The following is a 21,504-nucleotide window of genomic DNA, read 5'->3' as shown; positions in this document are numbered from 1 at the left end:
GGTGGGCTCTGCATGCACGGCCGGCACCGAGGAGGAAGCAAGTGGTGCCTGCAGAGTGCAAAGTCGCCCTCAATATCTGCCCAGCGTTACAGTAAAAGCGATTGTGCAACACACAGCCGCAGTGGCACAGCACCATCCCGTACAGGGAGGAGTCCTGGACTTTACACCATCCTGACTCACAGCATTGTTACATGCTGACAATGCCTGACACCCAAATGTGAAAATAAACCCCATTCAGGACCCAATCCTGCCTTCAAGATCCCGTCTCTTTCAGATTTTGTGATATTTGGATGTTGGCAATGAGGCATTCATGCCTAGTAAGCCAGTTCTATTTTCCCCCTTCCTCTAGAAATCAGCCTGAGCACACAGGCAGGGACAGGCAGAAGGGATGAGCACAGGCAGGTCACTTTTGTTCACAAGTGATGTGATGTGGATGGGTTTCTGTCTCAGCCAAGGAGGTGGGGAGACAGCACCAGGGGGTTTCATCACTGAGCAGCCTCATGCCTCTGCCAAGACATGGATGAGTTTCCATGGGCATCCTTCCACACATGCATACAGGTGTAGAGAAAGGAAATATTACCCCTGCTTTGCATTTGTATCTCCAAGCAGGTGCACAGTCTGAGCCTCTGCCTTGTCACATGCAAAGAGATGCAATTTATTATGTGGGGGGGAAAAAAATTGAAATTTGGGGGCGAAAAAATTTCTGAAGAAACTGACAAGTCACTCAGGTAAGCAAAGAAGTCATCCCATGGGAGGGTTGGGAAAACCAAAGGTCTCATTGTAACCAGGATACAGAGCAGTACTCTGAACAGACTGCACTGAACTATGAGCACTGTCAAAGTACTGGCCACGAACAAAGGCTTCACTCACACGTCCAAGGGGCATTTCAAATCCCAAGGTCACTGCAGCCAAGACTATAAACAACCTTTGGCAGAAGCAAATCCGAGATGGTAGCCAAAAAATAATCCCTCCCTTTTGTCAGACCTAGGAAGGTGCTGGGCTATGAGGGATCTGCTAGACTCAATAACGGGGCTCTGGTGAAACCCCAAGAGATCTTTTCCTAAAGGCATTGGTTGCTTTAATTGAGCTAAAACTGGTTTAGATTTCACTCAAATCTCTCCCCATCATTTGTCTTCTACTGAAAATGTCAAGACGTTGCCTGCTTTAGGGAAGCAAAGGAAGTTTTAAATTCTTTCAGCACTGTTACTGTCCTGGACTGTGCAACATCAGCATTGTCAGAGAGATGGATGGTGGGACCAAGGAAGGGTTAGATTGGTGGGACCAAGGAAGGGTTATTAGGGGAAATTCCTTCCCCAAAACAGTTTTCAAGCCCTGGAACATGCTGCCCAGGGCACTGGTGGAGTCCCCATTCCACCAATAACAGGCATGCCCCATTAACAGGCATGAAGATGTGGCACTTGGGTTAGTTGTGGGCTTAGCAGTGCTGGGGGAATGGTCTTTTTCTTTCTCAGACTCAATGATCTTGGAGGACACTTCCAATCTTAACAATTCTATGACCCTAGGAAAAGTTGTTAAAGGGACATCTCTAGTCCAGTGATGATGCTTCAAGGCCTTTTCCCTACAGCACTCTTGTTCTTGCTGGAAACCAGCCATGCCAAGGAACTCTTGATTTTCACCTGTTAAAAGAGTCACACCTGTGCCCTGGGGACACCCAGACATGTGGGAAGAATTTTCTGCCCCCAGACATTTCAGGCTAAGCACTAGAGCAATTGTATTGCTTAATCCCAAAGCAGGTGTATTGCAGAGAGCCACAGGTCCTTGCTTGTGGCTTATTGTGACAAGGGAGCCTCATCCTCTGGAGCTGACCAAGGAGTTAAGCAATGCTCACCTGGGTAATAAATATTTATGTCCTGCTTTGCTGTGGTTATATAATTTGATTTTTTGTCTTTCTACTTCCTTAATTAAGGAGAGGAAAACAAATGCTTATGGAGGGCTTGGAAAACTTCTGTTCAAATAAGAGAGGAATCATAGATTTCCACTCAGGAGGAGTTGAAAGAAATGCATGTCCTTGCTGAGTGTGGATAAAATAGAACCTGTGACTTAAAATCTCTGAATCACAGAATAATTTAGGTTGGAAAAGACCTCTAAGGTTATGGAGTCCTAACATTCCCCCAGCACTGCCAAGGCCATCACTGACACATGTCCCCAAGTGCCACATCCATGTCTGTTAAATCCTCCCATGAATGGGGACTCCACCACTACCCTGGGCAGCCTGTTCCAGGGCTTGGCAACCCTTTTGGGGAACAATTTTTCCTAATTTTCAATTTAAACCTACTCTGGCACAACTTGAGGGCCTGTCTCTTGCTCCCTTGAAAAGAGACTGACCCTGCTCCATCCTCCTGTCAGGAAGTTGTATAGAGCAAGAAGGTGTCCATTCCCCCAAGCCTCCTCTTTCTTGTTTTAGGGAAGAGCAGAGCTGTGTCTCTGAACTTGCTAACCATTCAGACATGCCCAAACACTGAGCCCTGATCTCTGTATTTTATATCCTGATACCTTAATCCATCTTATTTCCTAACACACTCAGGCATTTGCTCATGTATGGGCCATGAAAAAGCTCTAACTACACTCCCCTTGGCTTTTCCCTTTCCATTTATATACAGTCATTTGTCCAATCTCCTATGGCTTGCATAGTCTGGGAGCATTAAGCTCCTTTAATTTCTCAATAAATCATATTCTGTCAGTGGCCATTGTGACTCAGTGAAGCAATGTCCCTCTCAGAGTGTGAGGAGGAGCCTGTAAGCCCAGAGCCATGGAACTGTGGGTTTTCCAAGTCACCAGGCTTTGCAAGTCAGCAGGGTAAGGCATGCCCAAGAGATTTCACAGGACACTGGCCAGGATCCAGGATCAGGGCTGGGAAAGCGTGACACAGAGGATCTGCAGGAAGAAATGCAAGGAACAATGCAATGGCTCATACAGGATGCCAGGATACTGCACCACTGGCAGGAGCATCTGGCCATGAAGAGAACCTGTGGAGTTTGTTGTTGAAGCCCCATCACCTATAGACCCTATGGAACTTAATGCTCCAGCAGAAAAGCTATAAGCACTCTTCAGATCACTGCTCCTCTCTTGCAATCATAGATAATCCCCTTTTATTTACCCTAAAGCCTCTCAGACATTCATATGTTCATTCATGTCCTTTAGAGCACTTGATTTATTGGTCAAATTTTCTTTTCATGCATTTCAATTATTCTCTTTATGCAGCACTCTGATATGGATTTGCTTTGGCTCCTGTCCCATTTGACCTCAAAACACCCTCACAACATACATGAATCATAAGCACAGTTGGCAAGGAAAACAAGAACAGCCCAGGCTGAACCTTGTGAACCCACCAGGCAGAAGCTGTGCATGATTATAAAATGATTTAAGATGTGAGAGGCTACATAAACTCCCCCTTAAATTGTCACCTGCAGTGTTGTCATGTTCTTTGTCCCTGGTGATAGATGTGAGGGATGGGAGCAATTGGTGCTGGGACATCTCATAGAGGGAGTGCCTGGAAGAGGCAGAGTAAATAGAGCTTTCCTGCATCTCACTGGGATAGTGTGGAGCTGAACACTACACAGAGGGAGCTGCAAGTGTGGTCTGGCTCTGGAGTCTCACCTTCCTCGAACCCAGGGCATCTCCATTCCTATGATGGAGGGAAAAGGCTCCTAAGGAGATGTGAGGCTCCAACTGGTTTTTTCTTCTTCATTTGCACTTCATTCCAGCCTTTGTCAGTGATCTCCTGGGAGGATGGGATGAGCTGCCATCCCCTTCCTCTGACTCTCCTCAGTGATTAACAAGGAGTTAGGTGCCTACCCTTGAGATGGCTACCACTGTATGGTGTGTATGGTGTGTGTGGTGTATGGTGTGTTTCCCCTAAACAAACCTAAGGTCCACTCCTGTAAGGTCTTGCCCTGAGCTGTGCCATGCAGTTCTCACAATGCCATAGCATTATTTCCTAAAAGAATTGGTGGATATGTGTACAAAGGGTGTGGGGGAGAATGTGTACAGACAGCATGTGGTGAGATGTCAGCTGGTGGTCTGAGAAAAGAAGCCAATCCACCTCTGTCACCATCAGATCCCTCAGAGAAATATAAACATCTGCTCACATCATCATTGCCAGTCATCCTGCTCTTCATGCCATCACAAAATGCAGGAGAAACCACCAAAAGTGTCCCTGGATGGTCTCCAATAGCTTAAATTTGACTGAAAGGTGCTGAGGCTTCATGTGAGGATGCCAGAGAAGAAGGTTCATCAGGTACCTCATTAACCAGCTTCCAAAATGTCCTGGTTATCATTGCACAGGGGATGCTTGGAGCTGTTCCTTGCCTCCATGCCAGTGGATCCCAGCATGGATAGGACAAGGAGACACTGCTTGGGGCTCTGCTCAGAATCAGCAATGATTTTGGGGACTGTGAAAGATTGGTCTTGCTCTGGTTTGAACCACACCATAGTGCCTTTAGCATCATCATACAATCACAGAATGGTTTGGGTTGACAGAGACCTTAAAGATCATCCTGTTCCACCCCTGCCATGGTCAGGGACACCTTCCACTGGACCAGGTTGCTCCAAGCCCTGTCCAATACTTCCACAGATGATTTAGCCACAGCTTCTCTAGGGAATCTGTTCCAGGGCCTCACCACCCTCAGAGGGAGGAATGTCTTCCTAATAATAAACTTTTTGGCAGAATTGTGCCCCAGACTGATGCAGTCTGATGCTGTATGACACCCATGTCCTTGGCCACCCACCATGTCCCACAGTGTGGCATCACACTGGGCCACGCCCTTTCCTCAGAGGAGCCTGGAGAAGGAATTCCTCTTCCTGCCACGGTGACTGTAATTTAAAAACAGATTGGTTTTTTTTTTTTTAATTTTACTCCCAGCCTCTCTCAGAGATATTTGCAGCCAGCACATCAATTCTACTGCTCAGAGCTAATGGACTTTACTTGATGATGCTTTTCCATAGTTGATTCCTAAATGAGAATAAGCAGCCATGCTTCAAGATATAGATAAAGATATAGATATAGATATAGATAGATAGATAGATAGATAGATAGATAGATAGATAGATAGATAGATAGATAGATAGATATAGATATAGACATATAGATATAGATTAGATATAGATAATATAGATATAGATATATGACCATATATTTCACTGAGATGCTAAGCAATATTTTTTAGTTCTGTAGCTTCTAACAGCAGCTGGGTCTGCATGGTATCTGCAGAGCAGCAAAGTCTCCTGATGCTGCAAAACCTCACCAGGCAGTTTTGCCCATGACTTCTGTTATAAATAAAGGTTATTAATCCATGACTGAGTGTTTCCATGTGTCATGAGCCCAGGCCTGCTGCAGATGATAGACTCTCAAAGAGAGGCTCTGAAATACTATATGTGATCCAATCCCCAGTTCCCAAACAGGTGCAAGATGCTGTGCAAATCCCTGTGTGATGGCACTGCTGAATGCAGACCTAGGACATGGATTAGCTCCAGGGCAGGGTTATTTTGAATGTTCTTCATGGCAAAGACTGCACAAGGCAGTGGTGAAGTCCCTGCTCCTGGAGGGATTAAAAGCCATGTAGATGTGGCATTTGGGACATGTTTATTGGTGGCCTTGGCAGAGCTGATGGAATGGTTTGACTCAGTGATCTTAGGGGACTTTTCCAACTTCAATGATTCTGTGACTCTGTTTTAAAACCCAGCCTAAGCAGAGATGAGCACATCTATCACAGATGCACAGGAGTACACCACACACTTAGAAGTGCATTGATGCCCCACAACACTATGGCTTGGGTCCCAACCTGGGAAATGCTGAGGAGTTCCTAAATCTTTAGTTGTAATTCTCACTTTTAATTGCACTGGATGTAATAGCAGGAATTATATAAATCTCAAAGACAAAGCAATATCTATCTATAGACACATCAAGTTGACATTTATTTATTTATTCTCTTTCCAAAGATGGCTCTTTGAACCCCAGCACTGAGTGCTCCGATACCATCCATAAAATGAATCTCCACATTTTGCCTACAGGTAAGAATTAAATGAAGCCATTCCAGGCAAAGACAAGCAAAAAAAAAAAAAAAAAAAAAAAAAAAACCAAAAAAAAAAAAAAAAAACCCAAGGCCAAAATCCTCAGGACCTAAGAATCAACAAGGGGATACAAAGCATTGTAGTAGAGAAACAATCCCCACAGGGATAATCCTGCCTTTCACTACACTCCCAGCAGCTGCAGCCACTGATGAGTGGGAATTGCTTTTTCTCTTTGTAATTCAGCATTTGGGTATGTGGATTTCACTGGTTTTATTGGAGTTCTGCTCCCAATGGAAATGCTGGCAGTGCTGCAAGGCTGACAAAGACTGGAGGGCTTCAAGTGTGGATGTGATTTGGGTGCAAATGGACTTTATTGGCATCAGGGAATAAAGAGAAAGAAGCAGAGAAGAATTGAGGGGCTGGGGGAGTGATGGAGGGACAATGGGAGAATGAGATGGAGGGATGAAGGGATGGAGATAGAGAGGGATGGAGGGATGAATGGAGAGACGGAGGTGTGGAGTGACAGGGTGATGGAGGAATGAAGGAATGGAGAAACAGGGAGGAATGGAGAGAGGGAGGGATGGAGGGACTGATGACAGGATGGAGGAATGATTGGCATGATGGATGAGTGAAGGTGGAGGCAAGGCTAGAAAGGAGTGTGGGGTTTGAGGCTGTGAATCTACCCTGGTAATCAGATTTCAGAGGAAATCAGTCAGCAGGAGATGGCTGGAGGGTGTTTTGGATTGGGTTTGCAATGACAAAAGAGGCAAAAAGAAAAGGATAAGATGTGTGTGTGTGTGTCTTTGTGTATGTATACGTGTGTGCATGTGTGTGCATACGGACACGTGCATGTGCTTGCACATGTGAGTGGACAGAAATGTGTAGTTGTGTGTGTTCATATGTGTGTGCACATTCATATTTATGTCTGTGGTTCATATATATATATATCTGTGTGCATGTATGTGCTCACATATGTGATTTCAAGTGTGCATACTGTTGTGCATGTGTGTCATACTTGTGTGTAGGTCTGTGTAGGTGCAGATCTGTGCACACACTGCCATGTCTGTCACACACACGAGTGGCCGTGCAGGTCCGTGTGTCACACACACACACGAGTGGCCGCGCAGGTCCGTGTGTCACACACACACGAGTGGCCGCGCAGGTCCGTGTGTCACACACACACACGAGTGGCCGTGCAGGTCCGTGTGTCACACACACACACGAGTGGCCGCGCAGGTCCGTGTGTCACACACACACGAGTGGCCGCGCAGGTGTGTCGCTGTGTGCCGCCCCGCGTGTGCGCGCAGTCCCGCCTCCCGGCGCGGCCCCGGCGCGGGGCGGAGCGCTGCTCTCCGCGCTCGGGGCGCAGATCGGTGCGGGGCTCGGGGCTCGGGGCGCGGAGCGTCGCTCCCGGCGCGGGGCCGCCATGGCGTGGCCCTGCATCACCCGTGCCTGCTGCATCGCGCGGTTCTGGAACCAGCTGGACAAGGCGGACATCGCCGTCCCCCTGGTTTTCACCAAATACTCGGAGGCCACCGAGCATCCCGCGGCCCCGCCGCGCCCCGCGGCGCCCATCGAGACCCAGCCCGGCGGCGAGGCGGCTGCGGGGGCCGGCGGGGCCGAGCCCGCTCCCGGTCCCGGTCCCGGTCCCGCCCGGGCCGGCCCGGCCCCGCACGCCTCTCCCCCGGCCGACTCGGTGATGCGGCACGACTACAAGCCTTGGAAGGTGCAGCGGCCGGAGCCCAGCTGCAAGCCCAAGAGCGAGTACCAGCCCTCGGACACTCCCTTCGAGAAGGAAACGCAGTACCAGAAGGATTTCCGCGCCTGGCCCATCCCCAAGCGGGGCGACCATCCCTGGATCCCCAAACCGGGACCTTCCCCCGTGCTGGCCCTGGACCGCGCTCCGCCCGAGAAAGCGGCTCAGGAGAAGCGGCGGAAGGTGCAGCTCGCTCCCGAGAAGAAGGAGGAGCACGCCGAGGCGGAGGATGAGCATCCCAAAGCGGCGCGGCCCGGGGATGGGAGAGACAAGGGTCGGAAGAAGGCGGAGGAGGCGGGCGGGCAGCCGGCCGAGCCGAGCAGGGGCCGGGCTGCTGCCGATGCTGTCAATAGGCAGATCAAAGAGGAGGTGGCGGCGGGGGTCAGCTCGTCCTACAGGTGAGAAGACATATCCTCGTTCCTCCTATCTAGATTCCCTTCCTCGCCAGCTCTTATCCAGTCCCCCCGTGCGCTTCCCCGGAGGAGCATCCCATCCTGGCAGTGAGGCTGTGAAATATTCCAGGGGGATGGCAGATTTCCTGCACGGAGGTGTCCTTAAATTCCCCATCTATCTGGGAATCCATGATGGGGCAGTGGGTATTGTGCAGGTAGTGATTACACGGACACTTTTTGTCCGCGGGTTTGAGCGTCTTTGTGTCCCTTCCATCCCCTTCCACTGCATTCCAAAATTCAGAGACACCCGCCACCTTGGATTTCCACAGGGGTAATGCTTGGGGTCACCTCTGTAGGATGTGCAAGTCGCCTCTGGTCCTTTCCAAGCACATCCCTGGCTGTCATGCAGCAGCCAAAGGACCGGCAGCCTGCCCGCATCCCAGGGGGCCAGGCACGGATGGGGTGCCCCACAGGCAGGAGCCTCTCTGGAAGCATTCCGGGCTGGCCCACGCTCAAGACAAAGCATCCCAGGATGCGCCAGGATGAGGGACAGGCATCCTAGGCCGCTTGGGTGGGGCAGCCTTCGGCTGCTGCCATGTTTTAATGCAGCGCAGCAGGGGATGACACATCCTTCTGTCCCCCCCACAACCTCCCCAGCCAGCTGGAAATGGATGCCCTTATTTCACCTCAGCAGCAGCCCTTGGTTGGGATTCAGAGTGTGAAGCTGCTCGCAGCGAGCTGCTGTTGTTTTTTTCTCTCCGGGTCAAGGCGTTCGATGTGTCGGGAATGCAAAAACAAAAGTGGTTGCCCTGCCCCGCATGCCCGTTTGCAAGGAGGGTTTGCTGCAATTGTGTTTCCAGCACTTTCTTTGGCAGAGCCCACCACTGCCGAGACCAGGGTGGAAGTGGTATAGAGCAAAGCTGGGGCTTGTGGTGACAAAAGTGTGATTGCAGCCTTTTTGCTTGTTCCTATAGCTGTGTGGATGCTGAGGTGTTTATGCCTTTGAATGATTTATTTTCCTTATTGGGGAGATTAGAAGTGACACCTGGCTGTCAGATAGGTAGTACATTTAAGCAGATTTAAGATGAAGCTCTGACTTGCCTCCTCTGTCCCACTGGTGGCACAGCAAAGGTGACAGTCATCTGCTTTTCCCCCTCCCTGGGTGGGGAACAGTTCAAGCAGTGAGATCTCGATTTTTGCAGTCATTTGGCATCAGCTCTAAATCTCCCTGGGTAATGCTGGAGGCTCAGGTGCATCCAGGTGTGATGGATACAAGAAAATGGCCAGGGATGTTGGGAGCTCTGTTTTGCAGGGGTGGAGAGTGTGGGGGAAGGGTCTGTGTGAACTGAGACTCAGCTTTTTGTCTGCTCACCTTGCATGGTCTGGGCTGATGCTGGAGATAGCAGGGCTAAAGCAGAAAGCTCTCCTGGAACTGGAGAGCTGATGTGTTGCTTTTCTTCCCCTGCTACAAAGGATAATTAGATGCATTTGCATATTTAAATGCAGATTTCTCACCTTCCTATCCCTCCAGTCTGCTCCAGCAAATTTCTAAGGCACCAGGGTAGGATTCCTCCCCAAGGAAAGGGATTGGATCAGCAGGGATGTTAAACCTAGGAAGAACTAGAAGGATTCAGCTTTCTTTGTGTTGCTTGTTGGCTTTCACAATAATCCTAGTGCTTCTCTTTCCTCTTGGGGAAGTGTTCTCCCACTTCCATGTTTTTCTTCCTTGCTGCATATTGCAGAATTGTTTGCTCTGACACTCAGCTGTAGAACATAAGTGCCTCTTCATTAATGCACAAGTGATGTATTGGCTAATTGTTCTCATTTTCTGTTCAAATTAGGCATCTTCCAAGTGTTGTTTATTGTTTGGATTCATTGTAAAAACCAAATTTTCCAAATCCTAATTGCTGCCAAGAACCTGGCTGCTGACATGCTGGGTGGGTATTGAACATCTCCAAGAATGGAGACTCTGAGCCTATTGGGGCAACCTTAGGGGCCACCAGCAGCCAGAAATTCCCTCCTAATGACCTAAGGAGCAAGGACAGCTCACATGGGGCTTTTCTTCCCTGTGCATGGATGAAGGCTCCCCATCAGCAGAGACTGGGGGGAGATTTCCTTACAGTCCTCTGTCACTGCTGCAAATCAGTGTTTCCAAGGCTGGGAAACAATTCCTTGGTGAAACCAAAGAGCAGACCAGTAGTTTTTAAGCTCACTCTGTCCCACTGGGGGTATTCCCTGTGAGGAATACCTGAGAGCATGGGATAGAGTAAGGGACTAGCCCAAGGTCATGGAGGAAGTGCATGCTAAAGGGAAGAATTCTCTTTTTTAACCTCTGTGTACCTAGACAGATGAATATCACAGAGATATGTGCCCTCCTCTCAGGTCCCCCAGAGGCACAGAGCAGAGGTGCTGCCTGGTGGTGACATCCATGGAAGATGCAGGTTCCTCCCAGCCAGAGGGAGGAGTGATTTGTTTGTATTAGCATCTGAGCCAGAAGCCTTCTGTGAGGCCAGGGTGGCAGGACTGTGGATGTCTGCCAGAGACTGCCTGTGCCTAGGGATCCTACAGAATAAATAGGAATTATTTCCAATATTTCTAGTATTTCTTTATCTTATTCATAGCATTTACATTATTTGTATTTTTATATTTATATATTCACTAATGATATTTTTTTAACTGTGTAGTTATACATGGCATTTATTTATGTGCTTATTCCCACTGCTCTCACTGGGTGTGCCATGGCCAAGCAAGGTTCCAGCACTGAGGGGTTTCTCACCTCAGTTTCCCTCCCCAGCACATGAGCTGCCCAAGTTTACAGATAACCAAGGCAGGCTACATCTCCTTCACCTCCCCCCTCTTCTCTTTGGTCTGTGGACCCTGTGGGACCAAGGACCAGGGAATCCTTCAGTCAGGTCAGTGACCAGCCCCTTGAAAAGCTGCTGCTGGTAGGTGAAGCTGTCTCTTGTTCAATTCTGTGAGGCCTTTATCTGTGTAGGGTGAGGGGATTTCTCCCTCTGAATTTCTGGGTGGGATGGGCAGAGCATTTATTCCTGCTGCACCAAAGGATGGAGTGGGCTGGACTTGACCCTGGGATTTGGGACCAGAGACAGCAGGCAACAAAATGTGCACAAAGTGGCATTTTCTGGTAGATGTGAAACCATTAAAAGTACATTTGGCAAAAATAAAATAAGGAATGAATGAATACTTTCCATTTTTATTTGGAAATTGTGGGGAAATGACAGAATTAGGTGTTTCTTGGGTGTTTTTTCCCCCCTTATTCTTTGTCTTGCATTCTGCTTCTTTTGTTACCTTTATTCCCTGATGTAAAGAGACACAGAAGGGAAAGAACCATTTACCCCATTTGTAAGGTATCAAAATGAGTACTAAGAAAATTAATTTCCCCCTGAGAAGTAACATTGCAAAACCAGATTTTTATTTTTTTTACCAAACCAATTATCTTTTTCCTCCCACCAGCTTCCTCTCCTAACAGAGGAAACAAGACAATAAAGGCTTCAATGGAAAATTTTGGACTACCTCTAGTATTAATGAATTGCCTGTTGCTAATGTTCTGTCATTCATCTCAGACCCTGGAGGTACTAAAGATGTGGAGCAAATGAGAATTTGTAGTAGCTGTAGAGATGAATGAGTCAGCACTGGAGACTTGCTGCCTGCTTTTCAGAGACACAGAGAGATAATTTAGGGAGGGATGTCCACACAGGAAGGCTGGACCAAGATACAAAAGGGCAGGAAATTCATTCTCCTCCTTGTTCTGGAGACAGGCTGGGAGAGCTGGGGGTGTTCAGGCTGGACAAGAGAAGATTCTGGGGAGACCTCAGAACCCCTGCCAGTGCCTAAAGGGGCTCCAAGAGTCAGAGAGGGACTTTGGGCAAAGGCCTGGAGGGGCAGAACAGGGGGGAATGGCTTCCACTGCCAGAGGGCAGGGTTAGATGGGGTATCAGGCAGAAATTCTTGGCTTTGAGGATGCTGTGGCCCTGAAGAAATTGAAAAGAGAAGCTGTGGCTGCCCCATCCCTGGAAATGTCCAAGGCCAGGTTGGATGGGGCTTGGAACAACCTGGTCTAGTGGAAGGTGTCCCTGCCCATGGCAAGATGAGCTTCAAGGTCCCTTCCAGTCCAAGCCATTCTGTTTCTGTGATTTTATCTAACCTATTATTGAAAATCTCCAGTGGAGGACATCTGCCTTGGTGAGAGTGCTAATAACACTGCTTATGCTGTAAGATGGGAAGTTTTCCATTGCTTTATGAAATTTCTGATCAGATCCATAGCTGTGTCTGTACTAGTAAATGAAAGAGTCCCAGGACATGTTCCTGGGTGTGGAAACATCATGTACACTCCAGTTCTTGAAACTAACCCTCTTCTCACACTGAGTTTGGTAGCACCCACTCCCAAGCCAAGAACTCAGCCCTACAATCAGTTTGGATGCAACCACCTTGGTTTGAGAGGTTAAAGAGGTTTAATTGCATGGGCTAGCCCAGACTCCACTGCCAGAGAACATTCCTGGGCAGGTACCATTCTCCAAATCCTTGTTGTTTCAGCTATGAGAGTGTTTATTAAAGTAACCATGTAGGCAGATGGATCCAATTTTCTTCTCAGGTGGAAAGGAAGGGGCAAAATATTTTCTTCCATGCAGAAAAGGCTGTTCAGAGAGATGGATGCTTGACAGCTTTGGCAAAGGCTGAGCTCTGTCTCAGGGGGCAGTTGATACAAACCTTTAGCAGCAGAAGGAGACACAATGTCTGCTGATACCACAGGGACCAGTTTTATGAGTAGCTAATGACTATTGTCCCTGACTATTTTTCACTAGGACATGGAGCTTGGATGATGCAGGCTCTGATGTTTTTGCATGGCATGGTAGTGGTGGGGGGCACAGAGGTGGTTTCTGTGAGAAGCTGAGGAAGCTTCCACTGTGTCTGACAGAGCCAATCCCTGATGGTTCTGAAGATGGGCATGGTGCTGGCCAAGGCTGGGCCAAGGAGAGATGATGGTAGCACCTCTGTGATAATGTATTTAAGAAGAAAATAAAAACAAAGTGGGCACAGTTATTTTGTAGCCAGAGAAGATGAGGAGGTGCAGAAGGAGGGGCAGGAGGTGCTCCAGGTGTCAGAGCCAAAATTCCTCTGCAGGCTGTGGTGAGACCATGGTGAAGCAGCTGTGCCCCTGCAGCCCATGGGGATCCATGGGGATGCATAGATCCACCCACAGCCCATGGGGATCCATGGGGATGGACAGATCCACCCACAGCCCATGGGGATCCATGGGGATGGACAGATCCACCCACAGCCCATGGGGATCCATGGGGATGGACAGATCCACCCACAGCCCATGGGGATCCATGGAGATGGACAGATCCACCCACAGCCCATGGGGATCCATGGGGGATGGACAGATCCACCCACAGCCCATGGGGATCCATGGGGATGGACAGATCCACCCACAGCCCATGGGGATCCATGGGGGATGGACAGATCCACCCACAGCCCTTCAGTTTAAGATGGACAACATCCAGCCCCAAAAGCCAGCAGGGAGCTGCTCAGCAGGGTAGGTAAGGCTGAATTTTGCTGCTTTGACTCTGTGCAAACTGGAGCTGGTTGGTGAATGCCTTAGGACACAGTAGAGAAGGAGGGAGAGGTGGAGATGGCATTTAGGTGATGGAGACAACATGCTTCAGCAACTATTCCTCTGCTCCTGCTCAGCTGGGGCACCTCAGAGAGACCTTCAGGCACATGGAGCTGGGTGGGACCTTCTGAACCTTGAAGTCCAATTATCTGCTTTGTTATTTAGTCTTTATGAGTAACACTCAAGGCTCTGTCTCAGAAAAGCAGAATTTTTAGTTGCATTATGCCAGCAGAAAGGCTGTGCCAGGACCTCAGTCTCTGATGATTTGCACCTCATTTCCAATCTGGGTCATGTTATAGTTTGCTGTTTTATTTTGTTTATTTCTCTGTTATGTTTTTTCTGTTTTATTGGCATACTTAGTGACTTTCTCCTGTCCAAATGCCACTGCTCAGTGTCTCCAAGTACAGTATCCACATCATTAAGCTCTGTAGCTAGGAAGGAAAAAACTTTACTTCCTGGTATCAACCTTGTCTCTCTAGCTCTTCCTAGATAAAAATCTCTGTTTCTTAAACAGAGATGCAGATTATTGCCCTTTGGAGATGAGGTTCCCATTTCTACTGAAGACTCATGAGTCATGTTTGTGGGCATCATGGATCCATTATGAACCCCTCATTTACTCTTTCATAATTAGGATGTCAATACTGTTCTCCTTCTTAGGCAGTTGCATCCCATAGCAAAAAAATTCTGGTGATTAATACCAAGCCTAGAATTGACTGATGATTTTAATTCTGTTTTGAACATGGCAGTCAAGGTCAATCCCCTCCTTCCTTTGTGATTTCCTGATCCTACACATTGGTGCTCCTAATTACACTGTGTCATTAGGAGGTGTCATCAATGTTGCCCTACTTTTTTAGTGCCAAAGTCAACCTTAAAAATGTTAGACACTGCTAACCTCTTTCCAGGCTGCAGCTCAGCCTTCCAACACCCATCATTGTCATTTCCCTCACCTCGTTTCCCATTCTGCTGATGTTCATGTTCACTGGCTTAATTAATCATTTCCCACTTGGCCCTGGATAAAATGCTCTGCTGAAACCAAAGAGATTTTCACATTTCCTTTGTCTGTAAAGTCAGTTACCATGTCAAACATCTCTCCTCTTCCTCTCCCACACACTTCTGTGTCTGGGGAGGCCACCAGCTTCTTTGGGGTGCAGGAGCTGGTGATTAGGGCAGATCCCACTTCTGCTGGGTGGCTTCAAGCCACCACTGTAACACAAGGAGTAAATAAAGAGGGGAGAGATCAACTAATTTAGATTATCCATCCTTTCTTTTTCAAATAAATCATTAAGAGCTGTTAGAAATGTCTCCTCTCATATTTAGACCATGACCTTTTGTTTTCCTGTCTCCTACCAGATAAACAAGCTAAATACTTCTGCACTCAGTCTTGCATCAGTCTCACTGTTCTTTGCTCTGAGCTGAGTGGATTTATATATATATATATGTATTTATGTATATCTAGGCGTGTATATATATATATTTATGTGTTCATAATGTGTCCTTGGCTAAGCCTTGCCCCACTGGGGCAAGAGCATGGATGCTCTTCTGCTACCATGGTCAGCACCAGCCAGGAGGGAAAGGGACATTTTAGGGAAGTTTTCTAGGATGGAAGTTTTATTTCTCTTGATGTATAACTCAGTATTCTGTATCTCCTTCCAATATTCTTTTCATATATATATAGTTAAATTAATAAATATATAAAGGACATTGGAAGGAGATACAACTATTTGCAATTATATATTATTTATTTTTATAGATTAATATATTTTATATACTAATGTTTTATATATTATGTTTATATCTATACATATCTATTTTTAATATATTATTTAAATACTATAAAAACTGGGCTGTTCACCAAGTTATTGCTTTATCCTCCAACTCATTGCTCCCCCTAAATCCAGCATTGCAGGTGTTCTGTTCAAATACATTTTGCTTTCTATTAATAACTGCTTTATGATTAATAACTCCTTATATAGCAAACTATTCTTTCAGTTAGCAATTTCTTTTTGATCAAAAAGTGCTTCCAGCTGAGGGCACCCTGCAGCACTTTGCACACACAGTGTGCATATGGAGAGACTGCTGCTGCTTTGGTGAGCTGGCTGCAAGCTGAGCTGTTAACACTACAAAATAGGAGGTGAAGGTGGGGAGGCTGCTGTTCTTAAAAAAAATAATATTTTTTAAATGTTAATGTAAAAATAAAACCACGTTTCTAAGAATTAATTTTAAAGTAAACTTTTTTTTTTTTTTTTAATTATCTGGTTTTTAGTTGTTTGAAGCTTTTTGTTTGGGTTTTGTGTGTGTGCATGGGTGGGTGGATGGGTTTTGTTTGTTTTGTTTTTTTGGTGGAGCTGTGATTCAGCCTGGAGAATGTTGTGTGGAAACCTCACAGCACCTTGCAGTGTCTGAAGGGCCATAAAAGAAGCCAGAAGGGCACATTCATCAGGGACAGTAGTGACAAGAGAAGGTGCAATGAGTTCAAACTGAAGTAGAGGAAATTTTGGTGAGATACTGGGTAGAAATTCTTCCCTGTGAGGATGGTAATGCCCTGGCACAGAGCAGCTGTGGCTGCCCCATCCCTGGAAGTGTTCAAGGCCAGGTTGGATGGGGCTTGGAGCAACCTGGTCTAGTGGAAGGTGTCCCTGCCCATGGCAGGAGGAGTGGAACAAGATGAGCTTTAAGGTCTCTCTCATCCCAAGTCATTCTGGGATTAATTCATTTGATTAATTAGTATATAGCTTCACTACAGAAGGCAAATAGTTTTTTTTTAAGACCACCACTTTCTTAGCAGCAAAGCACCTGCACACATCTTTAACCCTTTTAAAACACAAGAAAAAAAGAAAAAAAAAAAGCAGCAGCCAAGCACCATTAGTCAGGCACCAGCAACCTTACAAAGTATTCCAGTGAGAAATCTCTGTTTTCTAATTCAGCATCTGCAAGGTTGGGCCGATAAACACCCTGTGACAGCTAATAGTCTTTGTGCTGGATGAATGGGAAAAATAAAGGTTATCCAGATGCAGGAGAAGGAAATTCTTCAGATCTGATTGCTGAGCTTCAGGTTTCCTCCCAGATTTCACTTTGCCTTCCACCTGGAAGGAAGCTGTGCATCTGCCCTTGTGCAGGGAGCTTTGCTTGAAAGAAAATCACATGCTGATGGGCTGGAAACACAGGCAGGGACTGAGCCCTGCCTGGTCCCATTCCCAGGCTGAGGCAGCAGTGGGCTGTTGGTTGGTTTATTGGATAAGACTTTAAAGGAAAATCTGCAGATGCCTTCAGGATGCTATCTCACTGCACAGGTGGCTCCTCTCCCTTCTCACATCCATTTTCACTGTGTAGTTCCATCACTGTGAGCCTCAGCAGAACCCTGGGTATCTTGCAAACTCTTTTGCAGCCTGAGCCACACTTCCACCAGTGCATCAGAGCTGACTATCAGTGAAGTTCCTAAAACTAGGGAGGGAATTGGCCAACAAGGTCTGATGATTCCAGTGTGCTGGATTTGTGCACACCAGCATGCTGGGTTGCAGATTGGTACTATGGACATGTTTTGTGCTCCTGTTATTTGGATATAAATGGATGTTCAGAAGATGTGAGATGAGGGAAGAGAGGTGGGATTGCAGGTTGCCCAAGCAAGATCCTACAAAAGTATGAAAGCCCTGGGTTGGGTTTGCCATGGCTGATAGCCCCCAGCCAGGAATCCTGTGCATCCAGGGGATGAAGGCACAGGTCTCAGCCAAGCAGCAGAACTTTGTCACAGTGTCAGCCAGCAGCTATGGCAACTCACACTGAGGATTCCCAGAGAGGAACATGTTGGCAAGCAGCACAGTGGAGGGAGGACACCCTCAAAAAAATACCATGTGTTCCCTTTGGAGAACTGGGATGGGTGTTGGCAGCATCACCATGCAGAGAGCAGGGTAGGTGGCATTGAAAGTTTCAGTGATTGAGCCTCCCTTGGTGGGTAAAAGCTTCTGACAGCACAGCAGCACTGGAACAAAGCTTGGAGCAGGAGACAGAATCACAGAATGGTTTGGGTAGAAAGGATCCTTGGAGCTCATCCAGTTCCATGCCATGGGCAGGGACACCTTCCACTAGACCAGGTTGTTCCAAGCCCCATCCAGCCTGGCCTTGAACACTTCCAGGGATGGGGCAGCCACAGCTTGCTTTAAGGGGAGAGGTGATTTCCTGGTGTCTCATAGAAATTCTCCCATGGCTCTGTGTGACCCACAAAGCTGAGAGAGTGCAGCATTTGGCTGGTGTGAATTCTGGGATGACACAGGACAGGTTGTTTCAGCCATTGACTGTCTGCAGCATCTCCAGAAAGCCAGCCAACCTTCAGGGGAGATACAAAGGTCCTGGTTTGATCCTGATCCCAGAGCATGGAATGAACTGAATGTGTTTTTGAGATTCTCCCCAGCTCTGTTTCCCAAGATTTTCCTTCATGCAGTCCTAGAACTGCATACTAACACAGCATGCTGATCCCTGTACATGGAGGATTTTCATCCCCCAGGAGAGATTTCTCTGTTATGACCAGTTGCAATTTGTCTCCTTGGCTCTGAAAATTGGAAACCCTCAGAAAACACAAGCACATCTGTTGCCTTAGGGGATGGTTCTCTGGTTGAGTTTCTGCTGGTACCTCTAGTCATGGAAGTCTTGGCAGTATTTTTGGTAAATGTTTGCAAAGCCCAACTCAGAGTTAAGTGGTTTGGGGAAGTCCTCAGCTTTCTCTAGAACAAAGATCTTGCAGGTGGTGCAATGTCCAAAGTTGGCAGGGAATAACTGGAAGATGTTTCTCTAAACTCAACACACTGTGGTTGTGAGTTGCAGCCAGGGGTGTCTGTCCAGCCCTTCCTATCTCAACTTTTGCTCTTCCAGTGGGTCTGGATGTCTAGTAGTCCATCAGTGGTGACACACACATCATCACCTTTCTCACACCCTCTTGGGCAGTAGGGGTGCTCCAAGGAGTCACTGCTGGAAACTAGAGATCAGGTTTTGGATTATATCACACTGATGTTTGATATGGAAATTGGGGGGAAGTTAAACTGGATGTTTGTGTAAAATTGCTCTTTTCATGTCAGACTTAGGACATGATGCAAAATAGGAGGAAACAGAGGCTTGTCTTGTAGTTGGGGCCTGGGAAGAGTGAAGATGTGAAGGTGGTGAACTGCTGTACCCCACTTTCATACCTGTAATGCTCTAATGAGGGGAGCTGTAAGCACTGAAATAGAGGCTGTATTTTGTTTTAAGGTCTCAAAACACTTGCAAACAGTTCTGATTTAACCTGGTCCCCAGTCTGGATTTCAGCAGACACAACCTTCCAGCCCACAGAGATATTACTGTGTGCTAGAGTCTGGCAGTGCCCAGGTTCAGGGCTGTGCCCTTGACATAGAAACTGCATGTGTGTGCTGTGCAGAAGGGGAAATGAGGGGAATCACCATGACCTCAATTGCTGTGCACACTCTTTCCCTCTTTGCTGTGTGGAGACCTCCCTTGGGAAGCTGCACAGGTGCTGGAAATGTGTTCAAGCTTCCACAGGAACAAATGATTAAGATGTTCTACTTACAAAAGAATATGGGAAACTAATGTATAATGTAAGATACTATGGAAGGAGAAGATAATTATTTACAAAATATATAAAAAACTAGATTTTTCCTCTTTTTTCCTTTGATTTCATTCATGTACACCCAGCCTGTAGGTAAAGAGATGTCCATGTTCAGGTGATCTGACAAGGGTCACTGGTGGACAGCCTGAGGGACACCAGCTTTTGAGTTCTCATGTCATTCCTTGGGTTTTTCTCAGCTGATGACTACAGACTCAGTTTTGTGCAGGTTGCTCATATCCCTTAGGGGTTATATATTCAGATTCATCCTTGGATAGCCCATCAGTAGGACTCTGATGCTGAACATGTCCAGGGATGGGGCAGCCACAGCTGCTCTGGGCAACCTGTGCCAGGACCATACAAGGAAGAATTTCTTCCCAATCTCCCATCTAACCCTGGCAGTGGGAAGCCATTCCCCCTTGTCCTGTTCCTCCAGACACTTGTCCAAAGTCACTCTCCAGCTCTCTTGGAGCCTCTTTAGGTATAGGATGCCTTAAATATCCCACAGGCAATTTACATCTGCAGGTTTATGTTCTTCCTATAATTCTAACTGATACTTTATTAAAGGTAAGAGATTTATAAGGGCAGAATGTGACATTAGGAACCTCCCACCTGGGAGCCTGTCCAGAGCCAGATTTCATCCATGTAATCTCATGCTGAGTACTTCACTTATGCTTGGCTAAATCACTTTTCATTAATTGGAATTCAAAAAGATCTTGACATATGGAAGAAATAGCTTGAAACAAAGAAGCAGCAGTTTAGCAGAGGTGAGGGCAGGGAATGACAAAGAAGTAGGGATCAGCTGTGGTGCCATTGCAGATGGGAGCAGCTGGTGGAGGAGCAATTCTGCAGGGAATCACAAATCACATGTCAGTAACTGTTACTTCATTTTAAGAAACGATAAATTAACAACAAAACCACTCCAAAATAAATACTTTGGGGCAAGTCATGTACTGAGATACATGGAGAGGAAGTCTAATAATCTTTCCACATTAGTCAAGACTCAGGTAAATTTTTTTTATTCAGGTTTTGGTTTTGTACTTCAGCAGTCATGGACCAGAGAAGGTTCTGAGAACACCCATTAGAGAGGCCAGGAGTGCAGCAGATATGGTCATTGCAGGAAGCTGGAAAGTATGGAATGGTTTTGGAAGAGAGAAATGGATTATTAACTTTGCATCTATTAGATGTAACAGTGGGTTAGGATGCTCAAACCTGCTGTTGTCACAGCCAAGAGGAGCAAAACCTGGATGTCAAAAGTTAAAAATGTATTAAGTGCATTGCTGGACAAAGTCCAAGAGATATTGTGCATCTCCACAATCCTTCTCTGTAAATCTAGGAGGGAAAAAAAAGTCATTATCACTCATTCTCTGCATTGATTTTTTTGTCTACAGTGACCTTGGTGCTGTTAGCTTTTATTTATGCTCCTCAGGGCACAGGTTGGATCAAGCATCTAGAATTTTAATGAAAGCTGCCTGGGTGTATGTGTGGTGACATTTGATTTCTATTAATTTGATGCCTTCTGCTGATCATCAGTTGTCCCACTGCCCTCTCTCCACACTCTCTGTCCTCCATCCCATGCTGGGGTCCAGCTCTTGGAGCCTTACCCCATGTTGGACCTTGTGTATCTTTGCAACCAAGACCAAACAACCTGTTAGTGGGCTCACAGCCTCCCCACATTCACGGTGACTTGAAATCCAAAGCATCATTGCTTGGCAGCAGAGCTCAAAGTGGGACCACTGAACCTGCCCTGCTGGCTGGAAAACACTTCATGTGCTCAGCAAGTGTGTGGATGTGGCACTTGGGGTCTTGGGTTAATAGTGGGCTTGGCAGTGCTGGGTTAATGCCTGAACTGGGTGATCATAGAAGTATTTTCCAATAGAAAAGATTCTATGATTCTATAACTCAAGAGCAGCTTCATGCAGCTGTTGCAGAGATCAATGGAAAACACTCTGTTCAGGGCAGGATTGGGATTTGACTGAACAGAGCAGAGTACAGCCAAGAATGACCCCACTGAATTGCTTGCTTGCTAGTTAGGGGTTTTTTTACAATGCAAAATTGAATTATTACTTAATATAAACATTTTATGAACTGCTACAGGAGGTGA

At 46.9% G+C, this 21,504-nt stretch overlaps 1 protein-coding gene across 1 annotated transcript in view; it reads left to right on the top strand.

The window, feature by feature from the left end:
• Window positions 1–7,412: 7,412 nt before the first annotated feature.
• Window positions 7,413–21,504, top strand: part of MAP6 (microtubule associated protein 6) — a 35,879-nt gene continuing 21,787 nt past the window's right edge. The window contains exon 1 of the mRNA XM_079299313.1: window positions 7,413–8,184. Coding sequence (XP_079155439.1) covers window positions 7,457–8,184 — 728 coding nt within the window. The 5' untranslated portion in view covers window positions 7,413–7,456. The remainder of the gene's footprint in view (window positions 8,185–21,504) is intronic.

The sequence above is a fragment of the Erithacus rubecula genome, assembly GCF_903797595.1.
Source record: "Erithacus rubecula genome assembly, chromosome: 1".
Lineage (NCBI taxonomy): Eukaryota > Metazoa > Chordata > Aves > Passeriformes > Muscicapidae > Erithacus > Erithacus rubecula.
This window is presented reverse-complemented; position numbering and strand designations above follow the sequence as displayed.